Here is a 21,272-nt window from a genome sequence, read left to right as displayed (position 1 = left end):
ATGTTTGTTTTAAAAAAATATATATAAAAGTTTATAATAGATATAGTTCATTTACGTTTTAAAAATTAAAAAAATACTGTGATTTTAACTTTGACAACACTCGTTTTGATCACAATTTAACAATTTCCCACTTCATATATTACCTATTAGTTGACATTAGGTTAGACCAATTATGGTGCTATTTGGATCACTGACAACCACAACAACACATAACCATCACCTTTGCTTAAATTCAACCATTACCATATTTTAGCAACACATAACCATCACCTACGCTTCAATTCCACCATTACCATATTTTAGGTTCATACAAAGCAGAATTTAAACAACATATCCATTCATAAAGCAAGTTTGCTAATAAAACTCCCCATACTAGACTAATAGTCTATACAAAATATACATACTCCTTGCAATTTACACCTTAACAGTTTTAGCACAAAATAATCCCAACCAATTCACAAGAAGGCACTTTCAATCGCTTGCAATATGGGCCCACTATTGAATTGAAAGCTCCTAAAGCTTCGACCTGGGCCCACCTTTTCTGATGAATTTGAAACCGAAACCGAAACCGAAACCGGGTTAGTGTTTGATGGAGTCTCTGTCATCACTAAATTGGTCCCCGAAGAACTCCCCCTTGCCTTCCACACACTCATTGCTTCACAAAAACAAAATCAAGTCAATATAAAATAATTTTATATTCATTTTGACTCTGTTTGGCAAACTAGCTGATAGCTGATTTTGGTTGTGTTTGGCGTGCCACAGCTAGCTTATTTTTCGAGCTTTTTTAAATTATCATGTTTGACAAGCCAAAAAGTAGCTTATAATAGCTTATAAGCTAGCTTTTTAAAAAAACTACTTAGACTAGCTTTTTAGGAGCTTTTTTAAAATTTGCCAAATATACCCCTTAATTAATTATAGAAACACATTCTTTTAAATGTCCTTTTATGTCATTTTACATCTTTCAGCTAGTTTTACCAAACGCCATTTTTTATAGCTAATTTTTCATTTAACAGCTAGTTTTTCAGTTAACAGCTAGCTTTTCAGCTAGTACCCCAAACATAGCCTTAGACTAGCTTTTTAGGAGCTTTTTTAAAATTTGCCAAATATACCCCTTAATTAATTATAGAAACACATTCTTTTAAATGTCCTTTTATGTCATTTTACATCTTTCAGCTAGTTTTACCAAACGCCATTTTTTATAGCTAATTTTTCATTTAACAGCTAGTTTTTCATTTAACAGCTAGCTTTTCAGTTAACAGCTAGCTTTTCAGCTAGTACCCCAAACATAGCCTTAGACTAGCTTTTTAGGAGCTTTTTTAAAATTTTCCAAATATACCCCTTAATTAATTATAGAAACACATTCTTTTAAATGTCCTTTTATGTCATTTTACATCTTTCAGCTAGTTTTACCAAACGCCATTTTTTATAGCTAATTTTTCATTTAACAGCTAGTTTTTCATTTAACAGCTAGCTTTTCAGTTAACAGCTAGCTTTTCAGCTAGTACCCCAAACATAGCCTCAGACTAGCTTTTTAGGAGCTTTTTTAAAATTTTCCAAATATACCCCTTAATTAATTATAGAAACACATTCTTTTAAATGCCCTTTTTATGTCATTTTATATCTTTCAGCTAGTTTTACCAAACGCCATTTTTTATAAGCTAGTTTTTCAGCTATCAGCTAGCTTTTTATTTAACAGCTAACTTTTCAGCTAGTAAGCCAAACACAGCCAAAGTAACAACATTTGGTAAAAACTAACTGATAAGTTAGATTCAAATGTAAAATGACATAAAAAGACATTAGTCGGAAATGAGCATATAAGGGTATATTTGGAAAACTTGTGGAGAGAAAATGAACCTCTAGCAGGTGTATCTGGTTTTGGTGCAATCGGAGGCTGATGTGAAGAAATCCATGATCTCAAAGACCTAATTGAACCCAACTTTCATAAATTAGTTACATGAAATAGATATATGAACATATATTCTATAACATATTTAACACATTTTTAATCTAAAACTTTTTACTTACTTTAAAAATGGAGCAACCATGTAAAGCTTAAGACCAGCTACACTTCGTGATATTACATCTCGATTTGCTGGTTGAAGTTCATCAAGCCTTTGCCATGCAATTTCCTGCAACACATACAAAATAAAAAGGGTTTTTTATTTTTATTTTTTATTTATTTTTGTTATGTAAATCAAAAGATTACTTACACTGATCTCTTTTTTGGTTTGTGGGGCAAATGTTGTATCATCTTTCACACCTCCAACTATGTAAAGTCGCACTCTTTGTGGCCCAAATGTCATTTCAATGAACTCATCTTTGTTAATAAGTTTTGAAACATTAAATCCTGTTTCTTCAAGAACCTGCATCCAATCAAAAAGAAACATTCTTCAAATCTTGAAAAGAGATGATATTATGCAAGAAACAATGATTGGTTTATTTACCTCTCTGATAGCACAAGCATCATCTTCCTCATCTTTGTTCTTTTTCCCTCTTGGAAAACTCCAACTTGTTCCTTTCCATCCTTTTACTAATACACACTGCATACATAACAGATATCAAGGATCAAAGAACAAGATATATCCAAAAGAAAGAAAATATAAGGTTAATTTATAAAACATAATTATACCCTTTCGTATGTTTGATCCAAAATAATTGCCCCTGTTACAGGAACTCGAACCTTGTATGATGTGAAATCTTTGAATATGTCATCTATATGTGGGACATAAGGCTTTAGAACATCACAACTGTTGAACACTATTGCAGGTTTAAGGAAGTCAAGTCATAGACATTAATACCATTAAGAAGAAAAAAAAATAGTAGTGAAGGATACTTAAAGAGGTAAATTCCTTAAGAGTGAAGGATTTCAAAGATGGATTGTTTTCTACGGAATTGTCTTCGTAGAACCAATGTGCATACTCCACAAGAAACAAGATCCTCTCAAATGATTGTTGATCTTCTTTGGGCACATTCAGAACAAAGCGACTGTAATTTCAGGACAAAAGATAATTAGGGTTCATTGTAAGAAATTCGAATGCGTGAATTATAACTTAACTGAAACAAACAACATTACAAGTGTAAGAAATAAAAAAAAATGAAACAAATCCTAAAGCTGGGTATCAGTTTTCAAAACCCTAATTTTAATTCCACAGCATAAAATTCAATCTGATACAGAAACAAACTATATGCATACATATATTAACATGGATACCTGCAGAGATCGTCGAGGAGTTCTTTAGGAGGGATGCCGTCTTTCAAAGGAGCACTCGAAGATCTAGGAAGCCCAGCTGACGACATTTCTTTTACTCTTTTCTATTTGATTTCTTTATTGAGTAACAACTACTACTAGAAGTTACAGTAATTAGTCGGATCGAAGAACCCTAGAAAGAAAAACACAGCACCTGGTGAAAATTGGGAAGTTGCTGCAGATGGAAGTGAGAGAGAAAGTGAAAGAACATGAGGGTAAAAGGGAAATGAAACCCTAACTGGATGTAGTAAGTGATTAACTGATGAACACGATGAAGATCAAGAGGAGCTCTTGAGATTATTGAAGAGAGCTCCCCTCTTCAATTTGGGGGACTACTTTATTAAATACAATAATAATTACTTTTTCAAGCACTACGTTCTAATCATCTTTCAAACGTGTACATGTAACATGTATAGGGCGGTGGCGGATGGCGTTAGAACGTAGATTCACAATCTTAAATAGGAAAATGAAATGACCTATACATTTAACACAATTTTCGGTTTGTATACCCTTAATTTTTATTATTTTTTTCTTGTAAAATAAGTTTTTTAACTTATTGTTTTGTACATATTCGGTTATTATCACCGACTAATATAGGCTAGATTTTTAGTTTGTATACATTTATTCCTTAATGTTTTTTTATGCAAAATAAGTCTTTATTGTTTGTCTATATATTATGTCTTTATGATGATTTTCTTCAGGTTTGCCCACGTGACATCCTACATAGGACAATAATTAATGAGATGTTCTCATACGAGCCAATTGCTCGTCTGAACACCGAAATCATGTGTTACTTGCTCTGGTTTTGGTAATAGCATTGCACTATTGATATTAAGAACTATAATAATACAATATCAACTATATTTAATACTAATATAAATTCCATTTTAATTGTAAGGTCAACTACATTACATCGGGTGAAGAAAATACATTAGTCATAATGATTTCGATTGTTGGACATAATGTCCACATTCATAACAGTTGGTTATACTATTAATAATAATAATAAGGGAAAATGACTTGCTAAGGTAATTAACTTTTCGGTATTGTTCACATCTGGGTAACTATCTTTTTTTTTTGTACACATCTAGGTAACAAACTTGTTGGAAGTGTTCACATATGACCATTATGACCGGCTGTAGCAGGTCACATCCTAGATGTGAACACTTTCAACAAGTTCGTTACCTAGATGTGTACAAAAAAAATAGTTACCCGAACAAAACGAAAAGTAAGAGTAAATTACACGAATGGTCCCTGTGGTTTGGGGGAATTTGTGTTTTTGGTCCGTAACTTGTTTTTTTAACTCGGATTGTCCCTATTATTTATTTTTGTTGCGCGTTTGGTTCTTGTCTTACCTAAAAAGACTATTATGCCCTTATTAATTTATTTTTTAATTAAATTTCTTATTTATGTATTTATTTTTTATATATTTAAAAAAATTAATAGACCCCACATATCTGTATCTCCTTGACGTAAACCTGAAACCACATTTGAGAAATTTAATTTGAGTCTCACTGGTCACCATCCCGTCTCTCATCCTCCTCAACTTCTATTTCTTTTCCATCTTTAGTGACATCGACGTCTTCACCATATTTTTTTTTGTTCTTCAAATCTAGCGAACCAACACCATAACCCACTGTCTCTTCATCTTTAGTGGGTTGTGGTGTTGATTCGAATATGAGATGGGAGGAGGATGAGAGATGTGATGGTGAAGACGTCGATATCACTAAAGATGGAGGATGAATGATTGGATGGTGAGGAGATACAAATATGAGATGGGAGGAGGATGAGAGATGTGATGGTGAGGAGAGATACATATGTGGGGTCTATTAATTTTTTTAAATATATAAAAATAAATACATAAATAAGAAAATTAATTAAAAAATAAGTTAATAAGGGCACAATAGTCTTTTTAGGTAAGACAAGAACCAAACGTGCAACAAAAATAAACAATAGGAACCATCCGAATTAAAAAAAAATAAGTTAGGGACGAAAAATACAAATTCCCCAAACCACAGGGACCATTCGTGTAATTTACTCTTACTTTTTGTTTTGTTCATATTTGGGTAACTATTTTTTTGTGCACATCTAGGTAACGAACTTGTTGAAAATGTTCACATCTAGGATGTGATCTGCTACAACCGGTCATAATGGTCATATGTGAACACTTCCAACAAGTTTGTTACCTAGATGTGTACAAAAAAAGATAGTTACCCAGATGTGAACATACCGAAAAGTTAATTACCTTAGCAAGTCATTTTCCCTAATAATAATACCAAAATTCGTTTGAGTTACACGCAAGGACATGAACTTTTCTTGATGGGTTTTCTAGGTTACAAAACAATGCATTTGCAGAATTTCACATAAGCACTTAAAAGGATCTATGACATTTTCACTATTATAGCAACATCCTTTATGAAACAAAACTTCTAACCCTATTTCAATCAAAACTTACAAGTAAGAAAACATACATTTTCTTAAATTGAATTAAGCCAAACAAGTCTTCTTGAATCTCCTTGGAAAGCCTAGCTCCAATAGTGTGGCAACCTCTAATGTGTCACACCCAAACCCTAGGAAACCCTATGATCGAATATAAGGGAGATGGGAAAGGTAAAAAAATCCAAATTCTATTTATGTGAGGTGTAGAATCGGTTTTCACAAGGGTTGTGGCCTTTATATAGATGTCAAAGAATCCCTGAAATCCTAGATTTGAATTTAAAATAATAATATTTTGATCCAATACATATCTAGATTCCTTACCTGACTAGGAGGCTTCCAAAACCCTTCTGGAGGAGCCCTAAAACTGGCCACCCTGGGAAGGTTATGAATTCTCTTATTTGCTCAACTTTTGAACAATTACAGTCCAGTCTCTATACCTTTAATTAACTCTAGTTAATCCAAAATTAATTCTTAATTAATTATTGATATTTCTAATTAATATATTAATAAATCATTTTATCTCTCTCTCTCTCTCTCTCTCTCTATATATATATATATATATATATATATATATATATATATATATATATAAAATCAATCCAAACTATTTCCTGGTTATGAATGCAACCGAAAAAGGACTTACTTTTATTTTCTAAATTATACCAATTTAGTTAAGACCTTAGACACCCTAATCCAACAGGCTCCCACTTGTATAAGTCACCAACTACAATTGCAAGTATAACTTTGAATAACCAGTAAAGTGTGATTTCCAGAGACATTGTTAAACTTTGATCAAATCAGACGTCATCCCTAAAATAAGTGATCGGCTATCCCTTTGTTCTTCAAGATATTGTATGGATACGAGACATGGATTAAAATCAATCTCATGGTCCAAGATTATGTTTCTCGATTTCCCGATTTGTGATGACGTCATTAGACTACTAATTGAACACATCAATTTAGTCCCGGATGGGCCCAACGCTATAATGTCACCATCAAATCACCGAGGGGCCCAAATATATCGCTTTTTCCTATTAAGGCAAAAGGAACAAATAAAATTTTATTATATAATCATACATTTTACACGTCATGTCATACATGGAAATACGCTTTATAACATCCTGTTACGGATGCCTTAGTGCAAACCAATGCATGATAGATTCGCAAACTATGACTTATATATCTATGTTTTAAGAATAGAAGATACTATCGTTAGAATTACTCGTGATAAAATCCATGAAGTAATCTCTAAGCGTGGGTTTAACCAATACTCAAAATCCTTATTTTTTTAAGTACTCATGAATATTGCAGCAATCCCTATGCAATATCCAACCCTATGGACAATCTACAAATAATTCATGGCAATTTTAAATCAATACTTACTCCCAAAGTATGACTGACTATGGCATTTCGAATAACTTAATATTCAGGAAGTAAAACATGCAAAGTGAAACACAATAATAAATTAATTGACTGATGACATCACACACTTTGAACATAGATAAATCTCTATTATTAAATCATCATTCAATTACAATTTATTATTGTTACATTATTTCCAAAACTATAAACTAAATACTGTCACAACTGGAAATTTTCAAGTCTAGAAACCAAGCCAAAAGGGTCCCGTATATGTAATAGTTGTAGTTATGCTATTACTATGCCTTGGTAATATAATGTTTTTGAGAATTATACTACCCTAAAGTCTCTAAGTCAATGCAAGCAAATAAGAATTTTATGTTACGTCAAGATATTAATCTTATTAACATAAAACCACTACATTAAAGTCCATGAACATCCTAGACCATGAACTCTTCCCTATGAAGCACCATGGCCGTGAACACCTCAAGGAATCAAACTGTAGACCATAAACCCTTATCCTTGGACATATTGGCCGTGAACACACCCCGAGAAGCCAATATGGACGTAAACCACCTCAAAACACTAAGCCTTGGCCGTGAACACCACCCTAGGAAAGCTTTTGGTCGTGAACTCTAAAGGGAATCACTTTAAGGGCGTAAACAATCTAAAGATATGATGTATATGACCGTGAACACCTCCCTAGGAGGCATCTTGGTCGTGAACCATAGTTTATGGTCCATTTAGACCATAAAATCCTTTCAACTCAAATACAATTACGGTGCTTATTAGCTATAAGTAGCTATTTCCAATGCAATCTGTCACACCCCCGGACCGGACGGCGGGAACGTCCGGAGGCGGGTGACTTCATTGTGCAGTATCATAACAATTGAATATAAATGAAACAGAGCAATCCAAACATCATACATTGAGATAACAAACTTACATTGTTTACATATTGTATTTGTCTTTCGAATTACACAAAAGAGACATAAGCAGAAAAATCCAAACTACAGCTAATTAGTCCTGCATCCGCGCCCCTTGTTACCTGCTTACTAAATCCCTGAGAATACAAGTCGTTTTGAAAAGCGTCAACTAAAAAGTTGGTGAGTTCATAAGCATTTTTGTATAAAATCGTTTACACTTGTTTAGAATCGTTCTCATTATACTTTCAGAAAATCCGATATTTTCTATGAAATCGTTTGAAGCCTTGCTTTGAAAATCATGGATATATGTGTGCATGTCGGTACTTTTGTTCATCCTTATAAGGAATGATTTTGAAAAGTAGTGAAATTTATAAAAAGAGAAAATCGTTGAAAATGGTTGAAAATCTTGTTCCTCTTATCGAGTAAAATTGAGTGTGCGTTCTAGTTTATCGTTATTGAAATCGTAGAAAATCGTTTTCTCCAGAAAATCCTATATTTTCTGCTATAAAATATTCGTAAGTTCTATTTCCAACTGTGTATATGTGTGGGTTAGTTTATCGTTTTCAAAATCGTTTACAAACGTTTTCCATAGAGTCCTACGCTTTTTAATTTGTAAAATTGCTGTATTACGACTCTATACTTGTTAGGAGAAAGAATCAACATGGCAATCGTGGACATTCTACGCGATGAAAAAGGACAATCAACGCAACAAATGCGGACCATCACAAATGATGTGTAGGACAGTCAACACAACGTGCCAAAATTTATTTATGCAGTTTTCCTTACATAAATTTCTAGATAACATAACATATTCTAGTGAGTCGTTATAACCATACTAATCTGACGGAGTGTCTGTTTTGGCGTTTCTCAGGCGCCCTCGTTTTGGAAAAGACATTTGTCACCCTAGACAGGCCTGTCTACCTGTAGCGAACAGCGAAGGTGCGGGGTGTCAACCCTGTATAAATCTATACACAAAATCCTGCTCTCCCTCCAGGAGACTCCGGCTATAACTCTTTACAGGACTTTAGACGTACACTAATATTTTTTATATTTAGGTACTTTTGAGATTTGTCTGACTAGAATATTAACAACCTTTTGAGCAATCGTTAGAGATCCATTATTTGTTAGATAAATAATGAAATTCGTACTCATTGAATAGAAATATCGTTCTCGTTCTATATCGTTGATTATGCTCGTTAACTGGGTGCTCGTGTTCGTTTCTTTTCGTTTATTGAAAAATAAGCCATTTTAGTCAAGAGAAAAAGTGTCAAGTTATAATTTGTATAAATTTATAACTGCAGGTTATGACACGCATTTTCTGTTTTATGACATATAGAACATTACTTATATTCTTTGAGGTTTTACGACAACAGTTTATGACATGCAAATATTTTTGTCATGAAAACTCTGTTTTCGTATATTTTTCTTGATAAAATTATTTATATTAAATATTTATAAATAATCACAAATAGTTTGTTAATCTGGTAAAAAGTCATCAGTATGACACAACATTCCAAGATAACCCTTGTATTTATGTTTGGCCAAAAATGATCTAAAATATTAATATTTCCATACTTTAATCATTTCCCAAAATATTTTGTCCAACAACTTGTTTACGCAAATATTAAAATAAAGAGTAAATTACTGAAATCGTCCCTGTGGTTTGGTCAAAATTGCACGTTTGGTCCCTAACTTTTTTTTTGCACTCGGATCGTCCCTGTGGTTTGATTTTGTTGCATTTTTTGTCCCTGTGGTTTGATTTTGTTGCATTTTTCGTCCCTTACATACATAAAGTTAGGGACCAAACATGCAACTTTTACCAAACCATAGGGACGAAAAACACAACAAAATCAAACCACAGGGACGACCCGAGTGCAAAAAAAAAGTTAGGGACCAAACGTGCAATTTTGACCAAACCACAGGGACGATTTCAGTAATTTACTCTAAAATAAATCCTTATAGTTGTTGTTAAAAATTTCGTGACTTATACTTGGTAACATACTAGTTCTTGATTCCAAGCGTGATTTGTGAGATATAATCCAAATTCTTGAGACTTAACCAAAATCTCGAGTTTTTGAACTATTTACAAGAGTTTTCATACTTAAACACATGTAAGGTGGCATGCATACACACTAAGCAAACAAATCATGATTTATACAAGACTTTGACTTGTATTCTCCCCCAAAAACAATAGAAATCTCGAAAAGTAGGGGTATGAAGCTCACCTTGGTTAACTTGTTGGGTGATTTGAAGAGATGATGAGGAGTTTCCAAGTTTCAACACTTAAAAGATTCTTTGAACTTTAGAATATTCTAAGAAAATATTTATGTGTAAATATAATGAAATCTTAGGAATAATGTGAAGAATCACTAGTAAAAGAGGATGAACACTTACAAAAATTCTGGGAATTTTCCTTGAAGGAAGGAGACTTGGAGCTTGAAGGAGTTGAGAGGATTCTTAGGAGTTTTCTGAATGTGAAGTGAGGAGTGGGATAAGGGGAAAGAAGGAGTTCACGTATTCTAAGTGGGGAGGATAAAAGGTGACTTGACACTTGCATGGAGGACTGGTGTACAAGGCTTATATCGATGGGTATTTTTGTGTTTAACTGGGATTTGCATGGGAAATGAGAGATTTACATCACGTCATAAAGTCAAACTCCTTATCTTCTTAAAATCCCTTTAAAGGTCTTGGGTTTTTATTTTATATGAATATGTTTAAAATAATTAATTTTGGCATAAAATAGGGGTTTAAGGGGTTTAAGACATGAAAATTACGAGTTTGGAGGAAATCCCGACGTCAAAATGCCTTAAAATGATGAAAAAGTCCGAAAATGACAAAAATTCGGAGTGTATCCTTGCTCCTGCGAGGGTCCGAGGTGCTTAGGAAGGATTCCGGAGCCATTAAGCAAATTCCGGAGTCATCTACTAATTTCCGGAGCATTTTCTCGGATTTCCGAAGTTGCATGCGCAGTCCGGAGTGCTTTCTTCTAATCCGGAGTCAGGTGCGAATCAGCGGTCCGGTCCGGCCAGGGGTCTCCGAAGCGAGGCGAGGCAAGAGACTTCCGGAGCTGCGAGATTCCGAAATAACCCTTAAACCCTCCGGAGCATGCGAGGTCCGAAGAAAATAGGGGGGTTCAGAAATGGGTGGTCCGGATGAGAGGCTTCCGAGGTGCGATTCCTTTTGGTTTCCTTAGAAGACATTCCGGACTAAGAGGGTTCCGGACCAGGAGGGTTCCGGACCAAGAGGGTTCCGCCCAAGAGGTTCAGGACCAAGAGTGTTCCGGACCAAGAGGGTTCCGGACCAAGAGGGTCCTTTTGGGTTTTCTCCTCCGGTTTTGGGCTGTTTTCGACTGAGGAAGGTACGTAGAGAGATTTGGGAGAGATTCCACATACTTGGAGAGATTTGGGAGAGATTTCATATTCTTGGATAGATTTGGGAGAGATTTCACATACTTGGAGAGATTTGGGAGAGATTTCACATACTTGGAGAGATTTGGGAGATATTTCACATACCTGGAGAGATTTGGGAGATATTTCACATACTTGGAGAGATTTGGGAGAGATTTCACATACTTGGAGAGATTTGGGAGAGATTTGAGATACAAGGAGAGATTTGCATTCTATCTTTTCATGGTCCATTAGGAACCATAAAGTACTCTTTTAATATGTTAGGAAAAGTATCACAATAGTTATTGCTTTCATGAGGACGGAATTTCCTAGCCAAAATGCTAGTTGTGACACAATCTCAGTAATTCATGCATTGTCCACCAGTAAACCAAGCACATATCAAATCACTTCCCCTATTCCCATACAAGGAGTGTAAACCCCTCCTTCCCATTTCACAAATTCATTCTTACGTTCTGAGAAACCTCCGTAAACTCCTAATTGTATCATATTTATCATATTCACATTCTGTGAACTCATAACTTGCTCTCAAATCGATTCACACCTCAAGCTTTAATTCTTCTAAGCACTCTCTGGATCCTAGTAAGTATTTCTAGTTTTGGTTAGTGATTTTATACACATTATCTTGTTTAGTTTATCATATTTACACATGAAGATATGTGTTAATATTCTTAGGAAGTTCCAAGGTTCAAAGAGTTATCAAAACCCTTCAAGTGTTAGGGCTTGAACTTCTCATCAACTAACCAAATCACCCACCAAATCAAACCAAGGTGAGCTTCATACCCCTCTTTTTATGTTTTTCATTGTTTTTGCGGGAGAATACAAGTCAAGGGTCTTGTGAAATCTTAGTATATTTGCTTGTTTATGCATGTATGTTATGATTTATATGCTTAAAGTTATGAACTCCATCTAATGGTTCAAGAACTCGAGATTTTTAGCAAGTCTCAAGGTCTTGAACTATATATCACCAATTATATGTTAGAACACAAAAACTAGTATGTTTAGGGATTATTGATCATCAATTGTTATGTTAAGAACCACAAGGATTTGCTTCAAAAATGTGTTTAAACAATTTGTTGACATAATATTTTGAAAGTGGGTAAAATATGGAAATAATGATATATTGGGGACCATTTTCGGCCACATATATATAAGGACCATTTTGGAAAATGGAATAAAATTGAAGAATTATTGAACATCTCAATTTTTAAAGGACCAAAATGGAATTTTTGGATAAACGATGGCCTTTTTGAATATTTTCTCAAATATAAGTCTAAAATGAACTTTTTGGAGGAAATGGGCCATTTTCACACAATTCACCAAGTTTTAGGCTACTTATGACACATTTTGGCAAATATGGGCCTCATTTGGAACTTTATAAAAAGAAGGGCCATTTTTGCCAATACTGATAACTTTGGGTCATTTTTGATAATTATGATTCCAAGTTGATTATCCTCAATAAACGAAAACGATAAATCTAGTCAACTAGCACAATTAATGTTATTTATTAAAATAACGGATCTCATCGATTTGCTCAAAAACCAGTTGGTATTCTAGTGAAGACGAGTCTCAAAAGTACCTAAATATAAATATATTAGTGTACGTCTAAAGTCCTGTAGGGAGTTATAACCAGAGTCTCCTGGAGGGAGAGCGAGAATTTGTGTATAGATCTATACGGGGTTGACACCCCGCACCTTCGTTGTTCGCTACAGCTAGACCGGCCAGTCTAGGGTGACAAATGTCTTTAATCAAACGCGGGCGCCTGAGAAACGCCAAGACAGGTCTCTGTCATATTAGTATGGTTATAACGAATCGCTAGAATATGTCATTGTATTTAGAAATTTATGTAAGGAAAACCTCATAAATAAAATTGGCACCTTGTGTTGACTGCCCCTATGCATGGTAGTGATGGTCCACATTTGTTGTGTTGACCGTCCACTCAACTTGCGCGGAATGTCCACAATCGCCTGTTGATTTTTTACACCTCTCTAGTCTTAGGGTTTTAAGACTACCATTTGTATGTCAGAAAATATAGGATTTTATGGGGAAAACAATTGTATACGATTTCGAAAACGATAAACTAACACACGCATATGCAAGTATATTCAAATGGAAACAGAACTTACGGTTATTTTATACAAGAAAATATAGGATTTTCTGGAGTAAACGATTTTATACGATTTCGAAACGATAAACTAAAGCACACACCCGATTAGGCCTGATAAGAACACAAAATTTACAACTATATTCCTTTCAGAAAACATGGGATTTTCTGGAAACTATTTGTTATTACTACTCAAAAGAACTATTCTCAAACACAGCTCGCCTTTATGAATTATATTACTTTCCAAAAATCACTCCTTATAAGGATGAATAAAAAGTAATGACATGCATGCATATATCCATGATTTCAAAGCAAGACTTCAAACGATTTTATAGAAAATATCGGATTTTCTGAAAGTACAACGAGAACGATTCTAAACAAGTGTAAAACTATTTTTATACGAAAATGCTTATGAACTCACCAACTTTTTAGTTGACGCCTTTCAAAACGACTTGTATTCTCAGGGATCTAGTAAGCAGGTTAAAGGGATGCGGATTCAGGATCATTTTGTCGTAGTTGGAATTTAATTACTTATGTCTCTTTTGTGTAATTTGAAGAACAAATACAACATGTAAACAATGTAAATTTGTTATCTCAATGTATGATGTTTGGATTTGCTATGTTTCATTTATATTCAATTATTATGATACTGCACAATGAAGTCACCCGCCTCCGGACGTTTCCGCCGTCTGGTCCGGAGGTGTGACAGATACCAAAATCTAAAATCTAATATCATATCTTAGCCCAATGCTCTTAGCATGCTCGAAGTGCTTAATCTTGCTCAAACCCTTTGTAAGAGGATCATCAGGATTCTTCTATGATGATACACAATTCACCACGAGTTCGCTTTCTTCAACTTTATGTCTGATATAATGGTATTTCCTTTCGATGTGCCTTGATATACCATGATCCTTTGGTTCTATAACATTCAGTCTCAGATACAATTCATTTTTTAGCTTGAAACCCAACTTATTGCATTTCTAGTCCCTACACATGGCGTAATTGAGCTACACTCCACGTATCTCATTTATTTTTGGTCGCAATTTCGGACTTGTACGTTGGGCGTACTCGAGTAAGGGTCAAACCCTAATTTTTAGGCTTTGGACCTTATTTAAAGATCCTTATGGTCTTAAAGCCTTTCTTATCTCCAGCCTCCATCTCGAAACCCCAATCCTTGTGTGCAAGATTTGAAGCTTTTTAGTGATATTTTGGTATTCTTGGTGGTGAAGGAAAGCATTTGAAGTGGTGGTATTGCTCTCAAGCCATTGGATCCAGATTCTTCTCATTTTTGTGCATCTTTAGGAGGTATAAAGTTCAAGTCTTGATGATTGTTTTAATAGATATTGTTTAAGATTAGGTTTATGTTCTTTTTGTCCCAAAACCTTGATCTTTGTGAGTATGGAATACTACAGAGCTTTTGAGTTGTCCTTTCAGGCATTTTAGAGTGTTCAATGTCATAAAAATGCAAGCTTGGGCCTTGTTAATCTTCCATGCAAGAGTTATGGAGTTTTAGATGGTTAAATGAGTTAGGGTTTTGGTATTGGGTTCCTTGTAGCCTTGCAAAAGCATAAAGGTTGCAACTTTATGAATTTAAACATTTATTAGGCTTAGATCTGAAGTTTGGACGTGAAGTCTTAATGCATTAAGACCATTAGTTTAGAGTTTGGACTTTAGGGTATTACGTGGGGCGTAATGCTTTGTACGCAGGGAGTACACTGGGCTTACTCTCAGAAAACCCTTTTGGGCCATTTTTGGGCCTTGGGCCCTAGGGGTTTTAGGACCTTGACTAGTTGGGTCATGAAAGACAATGGCAAAATGGTCTTTTGCCCTTAGATAGATAAAGGATGAATTATACAATCGTTTATGGATCAATCCTGATTATTAATTGGGACTGTTATTGGGTTATGATTAGTGTGAGGAGCTGTGATAGCAGCATCTCGAGTGTGCAATTCAGTTATCTCCAGTTAGAGGTGAGTCTTTTTACCACCTTAGTGGGTCGAAGGCACCAAGGCCGACCCACTGTATTGTATGTGTAGAATGTATGCTATTATATGGCTATTACTGATGTGATTGTATGATATATGCATGGAGCCAATACGGGCTCGAAGTCATTATGGACTCGGGGTTGATACAAACATGGGGGTTGATACGGACCCGACACAACTATTTGTTGTTATTTGGGATTGATACGGACCCGGGGGTTGATACAGACCTGACACAGCCACGTGCTATTATATTATGTGTTTGATGTATGTGGTGTTTTGTGGAATCTCACTAAGCTTTGTGCTTACAAATATGTTTTGGTTTCAGGTACATCCGGTACAAAAGGGAAGGGCCCGACGTGATTGCACAACATTCTCCCCCTCGTGATTTCCGCATTTTATGATCTCTCTTACTCTGATATTTTGTGATAGTTTGTATTTTGGATGATTTCGATACATGTGATGTTTGGATTGATGAATTTAAACATAAAACTTTTAGTTCTAAATTTTGGGTCGCTACAAGTTGGTATCAGAGCCTTGGTTTAAGGGATTTGGGCACGCTTTCGGGTGTCTCAGAACTCAAATTAAGGAAATGATAATATTTTTTCAAAAGAAACTTTGATTTCTAAAAATATTTCACCAAGTAAATGGGGGGGGGGGGGAATGTGTGCAATCAGCCGAGATCGAGTAAGTAATTCCCAAAATACTCATACTTATGCGTTATGATTAGCATATCTGATATTTGTAACATCCCCCTCTGGCACGTATCACAATATTGTCCGCTTTGGGCCACTCGGCACGAGGACTTCCAAGGGGGTCACCCATCCCGGTACTACTCTCGCCCGAGCACGCTTAACTGCAAAGTTCTTATGGGATCTGCTGCCCTCACGGCTTTAAAACGCGTTGTGATAGGGAAGGTATCCACACCCCTTAAGGAATGCTTAGTTCTCCTTTCCAGTCATTGTGGGATCAGGTGGAACCCACCTTCACCCCCCATTATAGGGTTCGACGTCCCTGTCGAACACATCAACTCGTGCCCCAGCTCCGATACCATTTGTAACATCCCCTTCTGGCACGTATCACAATATTGTCCGATGTGGGCCACTCGACACGAGGACTTCCCAGGGGTCACCTATCCCGGTACTACTTCCGCCCGAGCACGCTTAACTGCAGAGTTTTTATGGGATCTGCTGCCCTCACGGCTTTAAAACGCGTTGTGATAGGGAAGGTATCCACACCCCTTTATAAGAAATGTTTAGTTCTCCTTCCAAGCTGATGTAGGATCAGGTGCAACCCACCTTCACCCCCCATTATAGGGTTCAACATCCCTGTCGAACACATCGAGCCGTGCCCTACCTCTGATACCATTTATAACATCCCCTTCTGGCACATATCACAATATTGTCCGCTGTGGGCTACTCGGCACGAGGACTTCCCAGGGGGTCACCCATCCCGGTACTACTCCCGCCCGAGCACGCTTAACTGCAGAGTTCTTATGGGATCTGCTGCCCTCATGGCTTTAAAACGTGTTGTGATAGGGAAGGTATCCACACCCCTTATAAGGAATTTTTAGTTCTGCTTCCCAGCCGTTGTGGGACCAGGTGGAACCGACCTTCACCCCCCATTATAGGTAACTACGTCCCTGTCGAACATATCAACTCGTGCCCCAGCTCTGATACTGTTGTGGGTTCCACCTGATCCCACAACGGCTGGGAAGGAGAACTAAGCATTCCTTATAAGGGGTGTGGATACCTTCACACCCACAACGGCTGGGAAGGAAAACTAAGCATTCCTTATAAGGGGTGTGGATATCTTCCCTATCACAACGCGTTTTAAACCCGTGAGGGCATCAGATCTCATAAGAACTCTGCAGTTAAGCGTGCTCGGGCGGGAGTAGTACCGGGATGGGTGACCCCCTGGGAAGTCCTCGTGTCGAGTGGCCCACAACGGACAATATTGTGATACGTGCCAGAAAGGGATGTTACAAATGGTATCAGAGCTGGGGCACGAGTTGATGTGTTCGATAAGGACGTCGAACCCTATAATGGGGGGTGAAGGTGGGTTCCACTTGATCCCACAACGGCTGGGAAGGAGAACTTAACATTCCTTATAAGGAGAACTTAACATTCCTATCACAACGCATATTAAAGCCGTGAGGGCAGCAGATCCCATAAGAACTCTGCAGTTAAGCGTGCTCGGGCGGGAGTAGTACCGGGATGGGTGACCCCCTGGGAAGTCCTCGTGCCGAGTGGCCCCAAGCGCACTATATTGTGATACGTGCCAGAGGGGGATGTTACAAATGGTATCAGAGCTAGGGCATGGGTCGATCTGTTCGACGGGGACCTCGAAACCTATAATGGGGGGTGAAGGTGGGTTGCACCTGATCCTACATCGGCTTGGAAGGAGAACTAAGCATCGCCTTATAAGGGGTGTGAATACCTTCCTTGTCACAATGCGTTTTAAAGCCATGAGGGCAACAGATCCCATAAGAACTCTACAGTTAAGCGTGCTTGGGCGGGAGTAGTACCGGGATGGGTGACCCCCTGGGAAGTCCTTGTGCCGAGTGGCCCACAACGGAGAATATTGTGATACGTGCCAGAAGGGGATGTTACAAATGGTATCCGAGCTGGGGCACGAGTTGATGTGTTTGACAGGGACGTCGAACCCTATAATGGGGGGTGGAGGTGGGTTCCACCTGATCCCACAACGGCTGGGAAGGATAACTAAGCATTCCTTATAAGGGGTGTGGATACCTTCCCTATCACGACGCGTTTTAAAGCCGTGAGGGCAACAGATCCCATAAGAACTCTGCAATTAAGCGTGCTCGGGCGGGAGTAGTACGGGGATGGTGACCCCTGAGAAGTCCTCGTGCCGAGTGGCCCACAGCGGACAATATTGTGATACGTGCCAGAAGGGGACGTTACAATATTTGACTTGTATGCTAGCATAGGGATAAGCATACCCTCAGGAATCGTATGATAGAATTATCTTATTTGTGTGATGCCTTATAGCCTAAGGGGAATTGGGTGTCATGTATTATTTGGAATTGATATCAGCTCAGTTAATTGTTAAGTGTATGATTTAAAATTTGTATACGATTGGGATCATATAGCCCTAGAATGATCAATTTAGCATCATTTCATGTTCCTTGTTTAGTTGTGGACTTAGGGTAGAATCATCATTTGATAGTCTATGTGATCCCATTTTGTGTATAACTTGTATGCATAATGCAACCGGTAGTATTGATCGAGATTCTTTGTATGGTAGGGGCAGTCAGATTGAGAATTCCTAGGAGAGCCTAGGTAATGTCATAACAGATTTGTATGTTGTATAACATATGATTGGTATATAGATTTAGTGTGGTGACTTAGAGGAATCAGGACGGCTCTTGAGGAGGGTACAAATAGGTGTGGAAGGTAGTATTGGGCCCGTACTACTTGAAGCACAGGATCTGTACTCGAGACAAGGACAGACCTGGGGATTCTAAGGAGACATGTATAGTGAGAGTTCCCTCGAGATTTATGCTGATCATTTATATGTTTATATTTCAATTTGAGTATGGTGGTGATCACTCGAGGAGGAGGTTATGGTTCTGGTTCTGGCTCGGGCACATAATCGATTGATGAGAGGCTACGCGAGTTCATTGCGGCCGAGGTCACACACGGTATTGTGGATGTTACTCTTATGATGTTTGGTACCATCAAGGAGGGGATTTTAGAAGCTCATGGATGAGCCGCGCAGGGGCTTTCATGTCGATATTGTTGCGGGTCAGTTAGGAGCGCGGACTCCCTCATTTTGGGAGTTCAAAAATGACTCACAAGCTCACACAATGTATTAGGGTTTGGGACTTGGAGGCTGGAAATGAGGCTGGCATGAGGGGATTAAGATGCTTAAATATGGTGCTAAACCCCGAAATTAGGGTTTCACCTCTGCCAGCCTACTCGTCGAGTTGAGGGCTCTCAACTCGTCGAGTAGGTCACTTAAAACCCGCGTCTCATCTGATCTCTACTCGACGAGTTTGGGGCCTCAAACTCGTCGAGCTGTTCTATATAAATGAATAAATTATAATTAAATACATACCAGGAACCCGACGTTACAATTCTCCCCCACTTGTCTCAGACTTCGTCCTCGAAGTTTGTTGCCTCGAATAATTCTGGGTAGTGCTCCCTCATCTCCTCCTCTGGCTCCTAAGTCCACTCTGAGCCCTTACGGTGCTGCCACTGCACCTTCACTAACTGTACAACCTTGTTCCTCAAGGTTTCTGTCTTCTGGTCAAGAACGGATATTGGTCTCTCAATGTAGTTCAGGCTGTCATCAACCTGAATATCCTCTAAAGGCACAACTGCGGAGTCATCCACTAAGCACTTCCACAGCTGGGAGACATGAAAAGTGTTGTGGATCTGGATGAGCTCTGCTGGAAGATCCAAACGATAAGCAACCCGGCCCACCCGAGCCAAAACTCTGAACGGACCGATGTACCTGGGGCCCAGCTTGCCCCGCTTCCTTAACCGGATGACACATTTCCAAGGTGACACCTTTAGGAGAACCATGTCGCCCACCTGAAACTCCAAGTCTGGCCGTCGCTTGTCGGCATAGCTTTTCTGCCGACTCTGAGTAGTCTGAAGCCTGCTGAATCTTCTCAGTGGTCTTTAGTACTGCCTCGGTACTCCCCATGACTCTCTGACCGACCTCGCCCCAATAGATTGGGGTCCTACACTTCCTTCCGTAGAGCATCTTGAAGGGAGGTCGATCTATACTAGTGTGGTAACTATTGTTATACGAAAATTCCGCTAACGGAAGATACGTATCCCAACTGCCTCCAAAATCTAATACGCACGCGCGTAGCATGTCCTTTAGAGTCTGAATCGTCCTCTCACTTTGCCCGTCCGTCTGAGGGTGGAAAGCGGTACTGAAATGAAGAAGAGTAACCATCTCGTCATGAAAACGCTTCCAAAATCTAGAAGTGAAATGCACGTCTCGATCTGACACAACCGAAACTGGCACTCCATGACGTACCACTATCTCGCGTACGTAGATCTCGGCTAGCTTCTCAGCCGATATACTCTCCTGGATCAGGATGAAATGAGCACTCTTGGTCAACCGATCCATGATGACCCAAATCGAATCCACTCCTCGTGCAGTCCTGGGAAGCTTCGTGATGAAATCCATAGTGATATCTTCCCATTTCCACACGGGAATATCCAACGGCTGCATCTTGCCGTGAGGTCGCCGGTGTTCGTCCTTGACTTTCCTGCAAGTCAAGCACTGCTACACATACCAAGCTATGTACTGCTTCATGTAGGGCCACCAGTAATCAGGGCGAAGATCTCGATACATCTTTTTCACCCCAGGACGGATGGAGAACCTCGACTTGTGGGCCTCATCCATCAGAACATGTCGTACAACGCCCTAGTACGGAACCCAGACCCTCCTATGCAGGGTCAACAACCCACGACTGTCATAATCAAAGGAGGCCACTTGTCTTACGATCCGCTCACACTTCCGACGCTCTTCTTTCATACCCTCGACATGCGCCTCCCGAATCCATTCCAGCAACGGAGTAATCATTATCATCCTCAGACAAATATCTCGAATCAGAGCTGCCACTGCCTTGCAGCTAAGAGCATCCGCCACCACATTGGCCTTCCCTGGGTGGTAAAGGATCTCACAGTCGTAATCCTTCACCACATCTAACCACTAACGCTGCCTCATCTTCAGATTCGGCTGATCCATGAGGTACCTCAAGCTCTTGTGGTCCGTGTAAATGGTACAACGAATCCCATAGAGGCAGCATCGCTAAATCTTGAGGGC

At 38.2% G+C, this 21,272-nt stretch overlaps 1 protein-coding gene and 2 pseudogenes across 2 annotated transcripts; 1 reads left to right on the top strand and 2 right to left on the bottom strand.

Annotated features, from left to right (window-relative positions):
- Nucleotides 1–247: 247 nt before the first annotated feature.
- Nucleotides 248–3,623, bottom strand: DCP2 (decapping 2). Of its 2 annotated transcripts, XM_079071457.1 has the most exons (9): nt 3,487–3,623; nt 3,212–3,380; nt 2,834–2,985; nt 2,630–2,757; nt 2,445–2,540; nt 2,211–2,363; nt 2,026–2,129; nt 1,855–1,922; nt 248–655 (listed from the first exon to the last, which is right to left on the bottom strand). In XM_079071457.1, exons 2-9 carry the CDS (start codon nt 3,295–3,297, stop codon nt 456–458), a joined length of 987 nt encoding a protein of 328 aa, XP_078927583.1. In that variant the 5' UTR covers nt 3,298–3,380; nt 3,487–3,623; the 3' UTR covers nt 248–455. The 2 variants fall into 2 exon arrangements, with proteins under 2 accessions (XP_078927583.1, XP_078927582.1); XM_079071456.1 differs by having other exon boundaries at nt 3,212–3,572.
- A 13,252-nt stretch (nt 3,624–16,875) lies between these two features.
- LOC145141512 (5S ribosomal RNA) lies at nt 16,876–16,993 on the bottom strand (annotated as a pseudogene).
- Nucleotides 16,994–17,284: 291 nt separating this feature from the next.
- LOC145141517 (5S ribosomal RNA) lies at nt 17,285–17,402 on the top strand (annotated as a pseudogene).
- Nucleotides 17,403–21,272: the final 3,870 nt, after the last annotated feature.

The sequence above is a fragment of the Lactuca virosa genome, chromosome 9 (assembly GCF_052849685.1).
Source record: "Lactuca virosa cultivar CGN04683 chromosome 9, Lactuca_virosa_CGN04683_v6, whole genome shotgun sequence".
Lineage (NCBI taxonomy): Eukaryota > Viridiplantae > Streptophyta > Magnoliopsida > Asterales > Asteraceae > Lactuca > Lactuca virosa.
This window is presented reverse-complemented; position numbering and strand designations above follow the sequence as displayed.

What these genes read in the sequence shown, in the direction of transcription:
- DCP2 (XM_079071457.1), bottom strand. Translation starts at nt 3,297, where the DNA reads ATGTCGTCAGCTGGGCTTCCTAGATCTTCGAGTGCTCCTTTGAAAGAC. An exon ending in TGGATCAAACATACGAAAGG is followed by an intron (nt 2,541 to 2,629) that starts GTATAATTATGT and finishes TTATGTATGCAG; the next exon opens with TGTGTATTAGTAAAAGGATG. An exon ending in AAACCAAAAAAGAGATCAGT is followed by an intron (nt 2,130 to 2,210) that starts GTAAGTAATCTT and finishes TATGTGTTGCAG; the next exon opens with GAAATTGCATGGCAAAGGCT.